Here is a 14,772-nt window from a genome sequence, read left to right as displayed (position 1 = left end):
GATGGGTGAGGGCCGTGATGGGGGTGTGGGGACAGAACCGGGCGCTGCTGAGGGTGAGGAATGCCCGCCCCACCCATCGGTACCGGAGGGGTTTGGGGGATGAGCCTGGAGATCCCGGGCTGCCCCCGTGGTGAGGCCGCTGCGGGCGCGGCCATGTTGAGGCAAAGATGGCGGCGGTGTAAACAAAGGCCGGGGTTTGTGGCCGGCCTGGTGTGGCCTCAGCGTCGCCTCGGTGTCCCCCTGTCCCCGTGGGCCTCTGTCCTCTTGTTCCTGTGTGTCTGTGTGTCCAGCTGCCCACACACATTCTGTCCCCGTGTCCCCAAATGTCCCCATGTCCCCATATCCCAATGTCCCCAAATGACCTCATGTCCCAATGTCCCCACGTTTCCCTGTCCCAAAGTCCCCAAATGTCCCCATGTCCCCTTATCCCAATGTCCCCATTTCTCCCTGTCCCAATGTCCCCATGTCCCCTTATCCCAATGTCCCCATTTTTCCCTGTCCCAATGTCCTCAAATGTCCTCCAATGTCCCCAGTATTTCTAAATTTAAAAAGAAAAAAAGTTATAAAAATTGAAAAAAAAAATTTTTTAAAGAAATAAAATAATAAAAATTATTTTAAAATAAATTTTAAAATAAAAATTAAAAAGTAAAATTAAATATGAAATTTAAAATTTAAAATATAAAATGAAATGTAAAATAAAAATTAAAATAAAATAAAGTAAAATAAAATAAAATTAAATTAAATTAAAATAAAATTAAATCTATAAATAAACACCAACAGCCCACCAGCATCTCTGACGCTGGAATTCCCACCTTGGTATTTTTATTATTCTCATTTAATTATCATTTAATTCTCATTTTATCATTATTTATTTGCACTCTGCTCTGGGGGGGCCCTGCCCATGCTCAGCGCTCGCCCCCCCCCAGGGCTGCCAGAGGGTCCCGGGGGGATTTGGGGGGGTCCCAAGGGGATTTGGGGGGGTCTCAGGGGTATTTGGGGGGGTCCCCGGGGGCAATTTTGGGGTTCCCAGGGCGATTTGGGAGGGTCCCAGGAGGGCATGGGCAAAGTGGGGTTTGGGGGGCACCACGGGCACGGCCCGGGCCAGCATCACCCGCGCCCCCAAAATGGGGAGGGGGCGGCGGGAGCTGCGCAGGGGGTCCGGGAGCGGCCCCAGAGATTTGGGGCGCCCATCCCGGCTCGGATCTGGGGGTCCCAGGGGGTCCTGGGATTTGGAGGGCTCAGCCAGGAGCGGCCCCAGAGATTTGGGGCGCCTGTCCTGGATCGGATTTGGGGGTACCGGGGTGTCCCAGGATTTGGGGGGCTCGGCCACGATCGGCTCCAGAGGTTTGGGGGTATCCCAGGATTTGGGGGGCTCGGTCACGATCGGCTCCAGGGGTCTGGGGGTGTCCCAGGATTTGGGGGGCTCGGTCACGATCGGCTCCAGGGGTCTGGGGGTGTCCCAGGATTTGGGGGGCTCGGTCAGGATCGGCTCCAGGGGTTTGGGGGTGTCCCAGGATTTGGGGGGCTCGGTCACGATCGGCTCCAGAGATTTGGGGCACCCGTCCCAGATCAGATTTGGGGGTCCATGGGGGTCCCAGGATTGGGGGGCACCACCCTGGGTCACATTCAGGGGTCTGGGGGGCTCACCCCACATCGGCTCCAGGGATTTGGGGGTGTCCCAGGATTTGGGGGGCTCACCCCAGATGGGCTCCAAGGGTCTGGGGGGCTCATCCTGGATCAGCTCCAGGGGTTTGGGGGGCTCATCCTGGATCAATTTTGGGGGTCTCAGGGACCCATCCTGGATCAGCTCCAAGGGCCTGGGGGTCCCCAGGATTTTGGGGGGCTCATCCTGGGTCAGCTGCAGAATTTTGGGGGCCGGGTCAGGGGGAGAGGGGGAAGTCAGGGTGGTCCCGAGCGTGACACCGGCCCCATCTGGGACCCCCCCAGGAACAGCCCCCAGGGTTGGGGGCTCGGGGGGCTCTTGGGGGGGCTGGGCTGGAGGAGACCCCCAAAAATCCCGGGGATCCCCCTCCCCTGGGATGAGGGGCTGGGATCCAGCTCCATCCGCCTCCCCATTCCCAGCGGGACCCCCGAGCCCCCCTCCCTCACCCCACACCCCCATCCTGGGGCTGGGGTCTCCCCCTGCAGCCCCCTCCCCATGGGGGTGCTGGGGGGGGTCCCCCACTCCTGGACCATCCTGTTCTGGGGGCGTTTGGGCCAAGATCCCTGGGATTTTGGGGGTCTCTGGGATCTCTTGGTTCTCTGGGATCTCCAGGATTTTTGGGATCTCTGGGATCCCTGGAATCTCCTGGATCTCCAGAAATTCTGAGATTTTTGGGGTCTTTTGAATCTCTGGGATCTCCAGGACTTTTGGGATTTTTGGGGTCTCTGGGATCTCTTGGTTCTGTGGGATCTCCTGGATCTCCAGGACTTTGGGGATTTCTGGGATCTCCAGGATCTCTGGGATCTCTCGGTTCTCCAGGATTTTTGTGATTTCTGGGGTCTCTGACATCTCTGGGATCTCCAGGATCTCTGAGATCTCTCGGTTCTCCAGGATTTTTGTGATTTTTGGGGTCTCTGACATCTCTGGGATCTCTGGGATCTCCAGAACTTTTGAGATCTCTGGGATCTCTCGGTTCTCCAGGATTTTTGTGATTTTTGGGGTCTCTAACATCTCTGGGATCTCCAGGACTTCGGGGATCTCTGGGATCTCCAGGATCTTTTGGTTCTCCAGGGCTGTCCCCTGACTCAGGGGTCCCTCGGGGGTCCCCAGGGGGCTGAGCTCGTCGTGGGCGCTCAGGAAGATTTCGTCGGGGTCGGAGTCGGGCTCGGAGGTGCCGGGGGCCAGGAAGAACATGTCCTGCTCCGTGCACTCCTCGATGGACAGGTAACTGTCGGGCTGCTCCGCCCAGCGCTCACCTGGCTGTGGGGTGGGGGGGGACACGGATGGGACCCCCAGGCAGGGGCGGGAAACGTGGGTGGGTTCACTGTGTCCCCATGTCCATCCCATCCCATCGATGCCATCCCAACCCATTGATCCCCATTGATCCCATTGATCCTATGCCATTGATCCCATTGATCTATGCCATTGATCCCATTGATCCTATTGATCCCATCCCATTGATGCCATCCCATCACATTGATCCCATTGATCCCAACCCATCTATTCCATTGATCCCATCCTATTGATCCCATCGATCCCAGCCCATCTATTCCATTGATCCCATCCTATTGATCCCATCGATCCCATTGAACCCATTGATCCCATTGATCCTATGCCATTGATCCCACTGATCCTATTGATCCCATCAATCCCAACCCATCTATTCCATTGATCCCATCCTATTGATCCCATCGATCCCATTGAACCCATTGATCCCATTGATCCTATTGATCCCATCAATCCCAACCCATCTATTCCATTGATCCCATCCTATTGATCCTATCGATCCCAACCCATCTATTCCATTGATCCCATCCTATTGATCCCATCGATCCCAACCCATCTATTGCATTGATCCCATCCTATTGATCCCATCGATCCCATTGAACCCATTGATCCCATTGATCCTATGCCATTGATCCCATTGATCTCATCTCATCCCATTGATCCCATTGATCGCATCCCTCTGATCCCACCCCAATCCCATCCCATCAATCCCAATCCCATGGATCCCATCCTAACCTCATTGATCCCATCGATCCCATCCCACTGATCCCGTTGATCCTATCCCAATAATCTCATCCCATCCCATCCTATCCATTTGATCCCATCCCAATCCCATTGATCCCACCCCATCCCCAAATGCCGGGAACGCCACTGGGTGCTCACGTTCATGAACCCGCTCTCCATCCCCTCCTCCACGGCCAGGAACTCATCCCCGATCCCGGGGGTCCCGTCCTCGATCCCAGGGGTCCCGTCCTCGATCCCGGGGCTCCGCGGCGCCGCCTCTGTGTCGCCGCCGCCCTCCAGCCACGTCTCGGGGCCGTCCAGGAAGGCGAAGGAGTCGCGGAGCTCCAGGGAGAGCCGGCTCTGCTCCGCCTCTTCTGAGGGAGAGCCGGGAGCGCTCGGTACCGGCAGCCACCCGATCCCGGGGTCCCCCAATCCCGGTGTCCCTCCGATCCCGATGTCCCCCTGATCCCAGTGTTCTGCCAATTCTGGTGGCCCTCCGATCCCGGTGTTTCCCGATCCCGGTGTCCCCCAATCTCGCTGTCCCCTCTATCCCGGTGTCCCCATGATCCCGGTGCCCCCTAGTCCCGATGACGCTTTATCCCGGTGTCCCCCTGATCCCATTGTCCCTCGATCCCGGTGTCCCCTCTATCCCGGTGTCCCCCCATCCCTACGTCCCACCAATCCCAGTGTCCCTCTGATCCCATTGTTCCCCCGATTCCCGGTGTCCCCTCTATCCCAGTGTCCCCCAATCCCAATATGCCCCTGATCCCGGTGTCCCCCGGTCCCGATGTCCCTTTGATCCTGGTGTCCCCCAATCCCGGCGTCCCCTCAATCCCGGTGTCCCTCCAGTCCCAGTGTCCCCTTATCCCGGTGTCCCCGAAACCCAGTGTCCCCCCAATCCCGTTGTCCCTCCAGTCCCGATGTCCCTTCTATCCCAGTGTCCCCCAGTCCCGGTGTCCCCCAATCCCGGCGTCCCCTCAATCCCGTTGTCCCTCCAGTCCCGATGTCCCTTCTATCCCGGTGTCCCCCAGTCCCGGTGTCCCCGCGGTCCCTCGGCGGTCCCACACCGCGGGCTCTCACCGGAGCGTGGCCGGGGGTCCCGGGCGGGCTCGGGGGCGCTGCCGGGGCTCTGCTCCCGTTCCAGCGCGGGGCACGGGAGCCCGCGGGTGAGGCGGGACAGGTTGGAGGTGATGTGCGGCGGGACGGTGACCGCGAAGGGGCCCGAGATGTGCAGCCCCGCGCATTTCTCGGCGCGGGAGCGGCCGCCGACCCCCGGCCCGCCCCGGGGGGCTTTGGGGGTGGTGGGCTCCGACTTGGTGCTGCTCTCGGCCGCCGCTTCCAGCGGCTCCTCCAGGCTCTCGTCCAGCTCCGGAGGCGGCTCCGGGGCCGCGGGGGTCGCGTCCGAGCTGTGCTGCCGCTGCGGCCGCAGCTTCACCGACAGCTTCGGCAGCAGCCGCGCCGCCTCCGGGCCTGCGGGGGAACGCGTCCGGAGCGGGGCCGGGGTACCGGGGGTACCGGGGGGACCGGGGGAGCGGGGGGACCGCGGGGTGTGGGGGATCTGAGGGGACAGAGGGACAATCCCCAGGGGACAGAGGGACAATCCCCAGGGGACAGAGGGACAATTCCTGAGGAATTAGAGGGACAATCCCGAGGGGACAGGGGGACAGTTCCTGGGAGGACAGAGGGACAATCCCAGGGGACAGAGGGACAGTCCCATGGGGACAGAGGGACAGTTCCTGAGAGGACAGAGGGACAATCCCAAGGAGACAGAAGGACAACCTCAAGGGTTGGAGGGATAATTCCTGAAGGGACAGAGGAACAACCCCAGGGGACAGAGGGACAATCCCCAGGGACAGAGGGACAATCCCGAGGGGACAGAGGGACAATCCCAGGGGACAGAGGGACAATCCCAGGGGACAGAGGACAATCCCAGGGGACAGCGGGACAATCCCAGGGGACAGAGGGACAATCCCCAGGGAACAGAGGGACAATCCCAGGGGACAGAGGACAATCCCAGGGGACAGAGGGACAATCCCCAGGGACAGAGGGACAATCCCCAGGGACAGAGGCCCCCCTTACCGGACGGTCCGGAGGGGCCGGAGCTGAGCGAGTCCATGCTCTTGGCCGGCCGCAGAGTGACCTTCCCGCACTTCTCTGGGAATGGGGCAGGAGAAGGGGATTTGGGGGATTTTGGGGGGATCTGGGGACACCCCCCACCACCCCAGTCCATGGGATCCCCCCCGAATTCCCACCTTTCTCCTCAGCCTTCCCCGATTTCCGCTTGGCCTCGTGCCCGGAGCGGCCCAGGTTGAAGATGGATCTCCACTTCTTGGCCTTGAGGGAGCCCTTGCTCCTGTGGGGACACCTGGGATACACCTGGGCATGCCTGGGTGCACCTGGGCACACCTGGGATACACCTGAGGGCACCTGGGATACATCTGAGGGCACCTGGGATGCACCTGGGCACACATGGGATACAGCTTGGCACACCTGGGCACACCTGGGATACACCTGGGCACACCTGGGATATACCTGGGATACACCTTGGCACACCTGGGCACCTGGGATACACCTGGGCACACCTGGGATACACCTTGGCACACCTGGGCACACCTGGGGGCACCTGGCCACACCTGGGGAACACCTGGGGATAACTGGGGGACACCTGGACTATATCTGGGGGCACCTGGGCAGACCTGGCACACCTGGGCACACCTGAGGGCACCTGGGATATACCTGGGATACACCTTGGGGCACCTGGGGTACACCTGGACACACCTGGGGACATCTGAGATACACCTGGGGGCACCTGGGGTACACCTGGACACACCTGGGGACACCTGAGATACACCTAGACATATCTGGGGACACCTGGGGGCACCTGGGATACACCTGGGCACACCTGGGATATACCTGGGGGCACCTGGGATATACCTGGGATACACCTGGAGGCACCTGGGATACACTTGGGGGCACCTGGGCACACCTGGGGGCACCTGGACACACCTGGGGACACCTGGGGATAACTGGGGGACACCTGGGCTACATCTGGGGGCACCTGGGCAAAACCGGCACACCTGGGCACACCTGGGTACACCTGAGATACACCTGGGCTACACATGGGGGCACCTGGGGGACTTCTGAGCACACCTGGAGGGACACCTGAACACACCCTGGCACGCCAGCTGGGTCACAGTGAGTTGGGTTTGGGGGTCCCTGGGGGTCCCCGGGGTGGGGTGGGGGTGCCACCTGTGCCCAGGTGTGCCCGCTGGCCGTACCTGTGCTCACTGAGCTCGATGATGGTGTGGTAGGGCCGCATCTGGGGGGGGCCGTCGCCCTGGCTCAGCGCGGCCGGGACGTGCAGGGGGGGCACAGCCCCGGGCAGGAGCAGCGAGCGACGGGCACTGTCCCCACCTGGGACCCCAAAATGGGACAATGTCACCTCAGGGACCCAAAATGGGACAGGGTCACCTCAGGGATCCAGAGACCCCAGCCTGGGACACCATAATGGGACAGGGTCACCTCAGGGACACAAAATGGGAACCCAAAATGGGACAGGGTCACCTCAGGGATCCAGAGACCCCAGCCTGGGACACCATAATGGGACAGGGTCACCTCAGGGACACAAAATGGGAACCCAAAATGGGACAGGGTCACCTCAGGGACACAAAATGGGAACCCAAATTGGGACAGGGTCACCTCAGGGACACAAAATGGGACCCCAAAATGGGACAGGGTCACCTCAGGGGTCCAGAGACCCCAGGCTGGGACCCCATAATGGGACAGGGTCACCTCAGAGACACAAAATGGGACCCCAAAATGGGACAGGGTCACCTCAGGGACCCAACCTGGCATCGGAGAGTGATGGGGGCATTTCCCCCCTGGAGACTCCCGAAAGTGGGGAGTCAATGTCCCCTGGGACCCCCAATGTCCCCTTGGGACCCCCACCCAAGGCCAGGGGGGATTATCCCCCTGGAGACCCCAAACTGATGTCCCCTCAATGTCCCTGTGCTGTCTCCCCAATGTCCCCACAGTGTCCCTGCCGTGTCCCCCTGATGTCCCCACAGTGTCCCTGTGGCGTTCCCCCTGCTTTCCCCATGGTGTCCCCCTCGAGGTCCCCGTGCTGTCCCCCTGCTGTCCCCCCAGTGTCCCTCCAGCATCTCCCCAATGTCCTCGCAGTGTCCCCCCAATATCCCACAGTGTCCCTGCCGTGTCCCCTCAATGTCCCCCTAATGTCCCCCCAATGTCCCTCTGCTGTCTCCGCGCTGTCCCTGCAGTGTCTCCCCAATGTCCCCATGGTGTCCCCCCAGTGTCCCCCAATGTCCCCACAGTGTCCCCCCACTGTCTCCCGATGTGGCCCCAGTGTGCCCCCCAATGTCCCCATGGTGTCCCCACAGTGTCCCCCGATGTTCCCACAGTGTTCCTGTGGTGTCCCCCCCGCTGTCCCCACGGTGTCCCCCCAATGTCTCCCCAATGTCCCCGTGGTGTCCCCCCTGTGTCCCTCCAGTGTCCCTGCAGTGTTCCCCCTGGTGTCCCCTCCAGTGTCCCCTGGTGCCCCCGCGAGGTCCCCACAACGTCCCCCGATATCCCTGCAGTATCCCTGCAGTGTCCCCGCGCTGTCCCCTGGTGTCCCCGCGGTGTCCCTGCAGTGTCCACCCGCTGTCTCCCGATGTGGCCCCAGTGTGCCCCCCAATGTCCCCATGGTGTCCCCCCAGTGTCCCCCAATGTCCCCACAGTGTCCCCTCACTGTCTCCCGATGTGGCCCCAGTGTGCACCCCAATGTCCCCATGGTGTCCCCCCAATGTCTCCCCAATGTCCCCGTGGTGTCCCCCCTGGTGTCCCCTCCAGTGTCCCCTGGTGCCCCCGTGAGGTCCCCACAACGTCCCCCCGATATCCCTGCAGTATCCCTGCAGTGTCCCCGTGCTGTCCCCTGGTGTCCCCGCGGTGTCCCCGCAGTGTCCCCCCGCTGTCCCCCCGGTGTCCCCGCGGTGTCCCTGCCTGGCAGCGGCGCGTCCCCGAAGAGCTGCTCCACGTGAGTGAGGATGAACTCCACCACGATGGACTGCACGCGCACCTCCATGAACGCCGCTGTGCCGTTGAACCCCGAGGCCTCGATGTCCCTCGAGCTGGGCACAAGCGGGGACACCGGGGTCACCAGGGGTGGGGGGACAGCTGGGTCACCATGGGGTCACCAGGGGTGAAGGGACAGTGGGGTCACTGGGGATAAGCGGACAGCGGGGACAGCAGGGTCACCAATGGGTGAGGGGACAGGAGGGTCACTTCAGAATGAGGGGACAGTGGGGACAGTAGGGGTGAGGGGACAGCAGGGTCACCTCAGGGTTAGGGGACAGCAGGGGACAGTGGGGTCACTGTGGGATGAGGGGACAGCAGGGTGAGGGGGACAGTGGGGACAGCAGGGTGAGGGGACATCAGGGGACACAGGATGGAGGGTGATGGATGAGGGTGGCAGGGGTGACAGTGGCAGGAGTGAGGGTGACAGGGCTGAGGGTGACAGGGATAGCAGTGACAGGAGTGAGGGTGACAGGGCTGAGGGTGACAGGGATAGCAGTGACAGGAGTGAGGGTGACAGGGCTGAGGGTGATGGGGATGAGGGTGACAGAGCTGAGGGTGATAGTTACAGGTGAGAGTGACAGGACTGAGGGCGACAGGCGTGAGGGTGATGGGGTTGAGGGTGGCAGTGACAGGTGACAGTGACAGGGCTGAGTGTGACAGGGCTGAGTGTGACAGGGGTGATAGCGATGGGGCTGGCAGTGACAGGGGACAAGTGTCCAGACAGTGACAGTGACAGGTGACAGCAACAGGTGACAGTGACAGGTAACAGCACAGGTAACAGCGACAGGTGACACTGCCAGGTGACGCTGCCAGGTGACGCTGCCAGGTGTCCCTCACCGCAGCAGGTTGGGCGCCCAGACGATGGCCAGGTTCCTGGCGTGCATGTTGGTGCGCCCGCTGTGCGCCGCCATGCGCAGCAGGTGCCGCATCAGGAACTCCAGCGTCCTGCGACAGCAGTGCCACACCTCAGTGCCACCGCAGGGGACACGGTGACACCGCCCAGGGGACACTGCCGGGGATGTCACCAACCCCCTTCACCTGTAGTGAGGCGCCGGCAGCTCCTTGAGCACCTCCTTGATCTTCACCAGCCGCGCCTCCTCCATCTGGATGGCCACGGCGTCCTGCGGGCACAGCGCGGTGACGGCGCGGTGACGGAGCCACCCGCCACCCTGGGGACACTCTGGGGACATGTGGGGACGTCAGGGACTCACGGCAAACTTGTCGTAGAGCTGGTAGGTGAGCAGGGGGTTGGGCAGCTCGCGGCAGTAGGCCTTGCACAGGGAGCTGACGCAGTGAACGTCCTGCAGGTAAATGTCCCGCGACAGGTCCGGGCTGCGCTGGGCCTCAAACTCCGTCCTGGGGTGGGATTTGGGGTTTGGGGATTTGGGGTTTGGGATTGGGATTTGGGGTCTGGGCTGCGCTGGGCTTCAAACTCCTGCCTGGGATGGGATTTGGGGTTTGGGGTTGGGATTTGGGGTCTGGGCTGCGCTGGGCTTCAAACTCCTGCCTGGGATGGGATGTGGGGTTTGGGGTTTGGGGTTTGGGGATTTGGGGTTTGGGGTCTGGGCTGCGCTGGGCTTCAAACTCATGCCTGGGGTGGGATGTGGGGTTTGGGGATTTGGCGTTTGGGATTGGGATTTGGGGTCTGGGCTGTGCTGGGCTTCAAACTCCTGCCTGGATTTGGGATTGGGACTGGGGTCTGGGCTGCGCTGGGCTTCAAACTCCTGCCTGGGGTGGGGATTTGAGGTTTGGGGATATGAGGTTTGGGGATTTGGGGTTTGGGATTGGGATTTGGGGTCTGGGCTGCGCTGGGCTTCAAACTCCTGCCTGGGGTGGGATTTGGGGTTTGGGGTTTGGGATATGGGATTGGGGGTATGGCCTTGGCATCCAGACTGTGCTGTGCCTCGAACTCTTGACTGGGATGGGATTTGGGATTTGGGATTTGGGATTTGGGATATGGGATTTGGGATTTGGGATGGGGCTCTGGGCAATTCTGGGTTCCCCCAGGAACAGGAGAGAAAAGTGCTCAGGGGAAGAAGCGGAGAAGGGAAAAACTGTCCCGGGGAAAGTGAAAGAGAACGGGCAGGGAAAACCCCAAAAACAATAAAGAGGGAAAAAGGGAAGGAAAGGAGCGGGGGAAGAGGGGCCGGAGCGGGATGGGGGAAGGGAGGGGGCAGGGGGGGAGAGAGGATGGGCCCGTCCCTGTCAGCCCGAGTCCGGTCCCACCCCTGCTTCCACCTTTTCCCATCCCATTCCTGCCCCCTCCCTCCCGCCCTCTCAGTCCCGGCATCCTCCAGACTCCACCCCCGTCCCATCCCATCCCATCCCATCCCATCCCATCCCATCCCATCCCATCCCATCCCATCCCATCCCATCCCATCCCACCCCATCCCATCCCACCCCATCCCACCCCATCCCATCCCATCCCACCCCATCCCGCCCTGTTCCCCACTCCATCCTCATCCTTATTCCCATTCCCAACCCCACTCCCATCCCATCCCTGCCTCGTTCTGATCCCAACCCTGATCCCCCCCTCCTCCTCTGTCCTGATCCTGCCCTGTTCCCACTGGATCCCAGTCCTGCCTCAATCCCTCCGCATTCCCGCCCCAATCCTTTCTCCATCCTGATGCCAATCTCCATCCCTGCCCTGTTCCTGCCCCAACCCCTGCCCCGTCCTGATCCGGATTCCTTCCCATCCCTGTTCCTGTCCCTATTCCTGAATCAATCCCATCCCATCCCATCCCATCCTGTCCCCAATCCCATCCTATCCCAATCCCATCCCACTGATCCCATCCCATCCCATCCCATCCCTTCCCATTGATCCCATCCCATTGATCCCATCCCATCCCATCCCATCCCATCCCATCCCATCCCCTTGATCCTATCCCAATCCCATCCCGTCCCCAGTCCTGTCCCTGATCCCGTCCCCAGTCCTGATCCCAATCCCATCCCGTCTCCAGTCCCATCCCATCCCAATCCCCGATCCCATTCTCATCCCCAATCCCATCCCAATCCCAATCCCATCCCATCCCCATCCCGGTCCCGCTGACCGCAGCCGCTGTGTGTTGGAAGACACCCCGGACAGGCGGTAGATGCCATCGACCACCCCGTGCTGCTCCACGAACTCCGTGCAGCTCCGGAGCACCTGCGGCACTGCGGGGCACGGCCCGGCCCCGCGGGGTCCCGGTGAGCCCCATCCCATGGGACCCCACTGATCCCCATCCCATGGGATCCCACTGATCCCAGACCCCACAGGGCCACTGGTTCCTGAGGGATGGGGCCACCAACTCCACAGGATTAGGCCACCAAATCCCAAGAAATGAGGACACCAACTCCACCGGGATGAGGCCACCACATTACAAAGGATGAAACCACCATCTCTAGAAGGACAGAGTCACCAAATCCCAAAGGATGGAGCCACCAAATCCCAAGGAACGAGGCCACCAAATCCCGAGGAACAGGACCACCAAATCCATGGGGATGAGGCCACCAAATCCCAAAGGATGGAACAACCAAGCCCACAGGATTAGGACACTGAATTCCAAGAAATGAGGACACCAACTCCACTGGGATGAGGCCACCAAATCCCAAGGAACAAGGCCACCAAATCCCCGGGGATGAGGTCACCACATTCCAAAGGATGGAGCCACCAACTCCAGAAGGACAGAGTCACCAAATCCCAAAGGATGAGGCCACCAAATCCCAAAGGATGAGGCCACCAAATCCCGAGGAATGGGGCCACCAAATCTGCAGGGATGAGGCTACCAACACTACAAGATTAGGCCACCAAATCCCAAGAAATGAGGACACCAACTCCACCGGGATGAGGCCACCACATTCCAAAGGATGAAGCCACAAAATCCCAAATGATGAAGCCACCACATCCATGGGGACGAGGCCACCAAATCCCAAAGGATGGAGCCACCAAATCCACGGGGATGAGGCCATCAAATCCTGAGGAACAAGGCCGCTAAATCCCAAGAAACAGGGCCACCAAATCCAAAAGGATGGAGCCACCAAATCCACAGGGATGGAGCCACCAAATCCCAAAGGATGGAGCCACCAAATCCCAAAGGATGAAGCCACCAAATCCATGGGGATGAGGCCACCAAATCCCGAGGAACAAGGCCACCAAATCCATGGGGATGAGGCCACCAAATCCCAAAAGATGGAACCACCAAATCCTGAGGAACAGGGCCACCAAACCCCAAGGAACAAGGCCACCAAATCCATGGGGACAAGGCCACCAAATCCCAAAGGATGAAGTCACCAAATCCCAAGGAACGAGGCCACCAAATCCTGAGGAACAGGGCCACCAAATCCGTGGAGATTAGGCCACCAAATCCCAAACGATGAAGCCACAAAATCCCAAATGATGAAGCCACCACATCCATGGGGACGAGGCCACCAAATCCCAAAGGATGGAGCCACCAACCCCAAGGCCCAGACCCCTCCACCCCTCAGGCCCAACCCCCCTGAGATTGGAGCCCCAGCGAGCTCCAACCCCCCCAAATCCCGGCCGAGCCTCGGTGGCCGCGACGCTTCCTGGAGCCCCGGTGACGCAACGGGTGGCGCAAGTCCCCTCCGAGTCCCCTCGGGGGCCCCTTCCCCGCTTCCCACGGTGGCCCTGGTGGCCCTGCTGTCCCCTGGGGGGCTCGGGGAGGGTGGTGGCACTCACCGTCCTGCCCCGAGCGCTGGAGATGCTCCTGGAGGTCGCAGCCGAAGAGGCGCTCCCGGGAGCCGCCCTTGCGCCTCGCCCGCTGCCGGGCCTTGAGCGCCAGGGACATGGGGACACGGGGACAGCGCCGGGGACAGCACGGGGGACACGGCCGGGGGTGCGGGGGCCACGCCAGGGGGGTCCCGGCGCTGTCCCCGCTGGGGCGGCAGGAAAGCGGAGGCCGCGCTCGAGGCGCTTCCTGCTCCCCACGGCCACAGCGAAACCACAGCGAGGGCGGGGACGCCTGCGCACACGCGTGTGCAAGGGGCACGCCCTGGGGACAGGGGAGGTGTGAGCGTGTGAGGGACACGGCCTGGGGACACCTGAGTGTGTGAGGGACACACCTGGGGACACCTGAGTGTGTGAGGGACACCTGAGTGTGTGAGGGACACACCTGGGAACACCTGAGTGTGTGAGGGACATGGCCTGGGGACACCTGAGTGTGTGAGGGACACCTGAGTGTGTGAGGGACACACCTGGGGACACCTGAGTGTGTGAGGGACAGGCCTGGGGACACCTGAGTGTTTGAGGGACACCTGAGTGTGTGAGGGACACACCTGGGGACACCTGAGTGTGCAAGGGACACCTGAGTGTGTGAAGGACAGGCCTGGGGACACCTGGGTGTGTGAGGGACACCTGAGTGTGCAAGGGACACCTGAGTGTGTGAGGGACACACCTGGGGACACCTGAGTGTGTGAGGGACACACCTTGGGGACAGGGACAGGCCAATGTGTGTGACACACCTGGAATCACTTGGGCACATCTGGGGGCATTTGACCACACCTGGGGACACACCTGGGGATATTTGGGGACATCTGGGCACACCTGGGGACATCCTCGCACACCCCCTTGCACACTTATTCCCCCCCTTGCACACCACACTCCCCTGCCCCCCCACCAGCTCACCTGCACCCCCACCCCACTCCGGCCCACAGTGCCACCCCTGTGTCACCCCGTGTCACCTTTGTCACCCCCATGTCTACCCTGTGTCACCTCTGTGTCACCTCTGTGTCTCAGTGCCATCCCCGTGCCACCCACATATCACCCATGTGTCACTGCGCCAACTGCATGTCACCTACACGTCTGTGTCACCCGTGTGTCTCAGTGTCACCTCATGTCACCATGTCACCCATGCCACCCGTGTGTCACCTGTGTGTTACCATGTCACCCGCCTGTCTCAGTGTCACTCCCGTGTCACCGTGTCACCTATGCCATCCCCGTGTCACCCGTGTGTCTCGCTGTCACCCATGCCACCCGTGTGTCACCTGTGTGTTACCATGTCACCCACATGTCTCAGTGTCACCCCCAT

General features: G+C 61.3%; 1 protein-coding gene across 1 annotated transcript; it reads right to left on the bottom strand.

Annotated features, from left to right (window-relative positions):
- Window positions 1-805: 805 nt before the first annotated feature.
- ARHGAP30 (Rho GTPase activating protein 30) lies at window positions 806-14,772 on the bottom strand. The gene is made up of 14 exons (XM_059490059.1): window positions 14,740-14,772; window positions 13,425-13,737; window positions 11,797-11,899; window positions 9,958-10,102; window positions 9,785-9,867; window positions 9,584-9,691; window positions 8,672-8,799; window positions 8,158-8,199; window positions 6,952-7,084; window positions 5,926-6,026; window positions 5,753-5,827; window positions 4,754-5,143; window positions 3,833-4,047; window positions 806-2,923 (listed from the first exon to the last, which is right to left on the bottom strand). The coding sequence occupies exons 1-14, from the start codon at window positions 14,770-14,772 to the stop codon at window positions 869-871; spliced, it is 3,924 nt and encodes a 1,307-aa protein (XP_059346042.1). The 3' UTR covers window positions 806-868.

This window comes from Ammospiza nelsoni, chromosome 28 (assembly GCF_027579445.1).
Source record: "Ammospiza nelsoni isolate bAmmNel1 chromosome 28, bAmmNel1.pri, whole genome shotgun sequence".
NCBI classification, from domain to species: domain Eukaryota; kingdom Metazoa; phylum Chordata; class Aves; order Passeriformes; family Passerellidae; genus Ammospiza; species Ammospiza nelsoni.
Note: the sequence above shows the minus strand (reverse complement) of the source record. Positions and strands in the feature narration are given on the sequence as shown.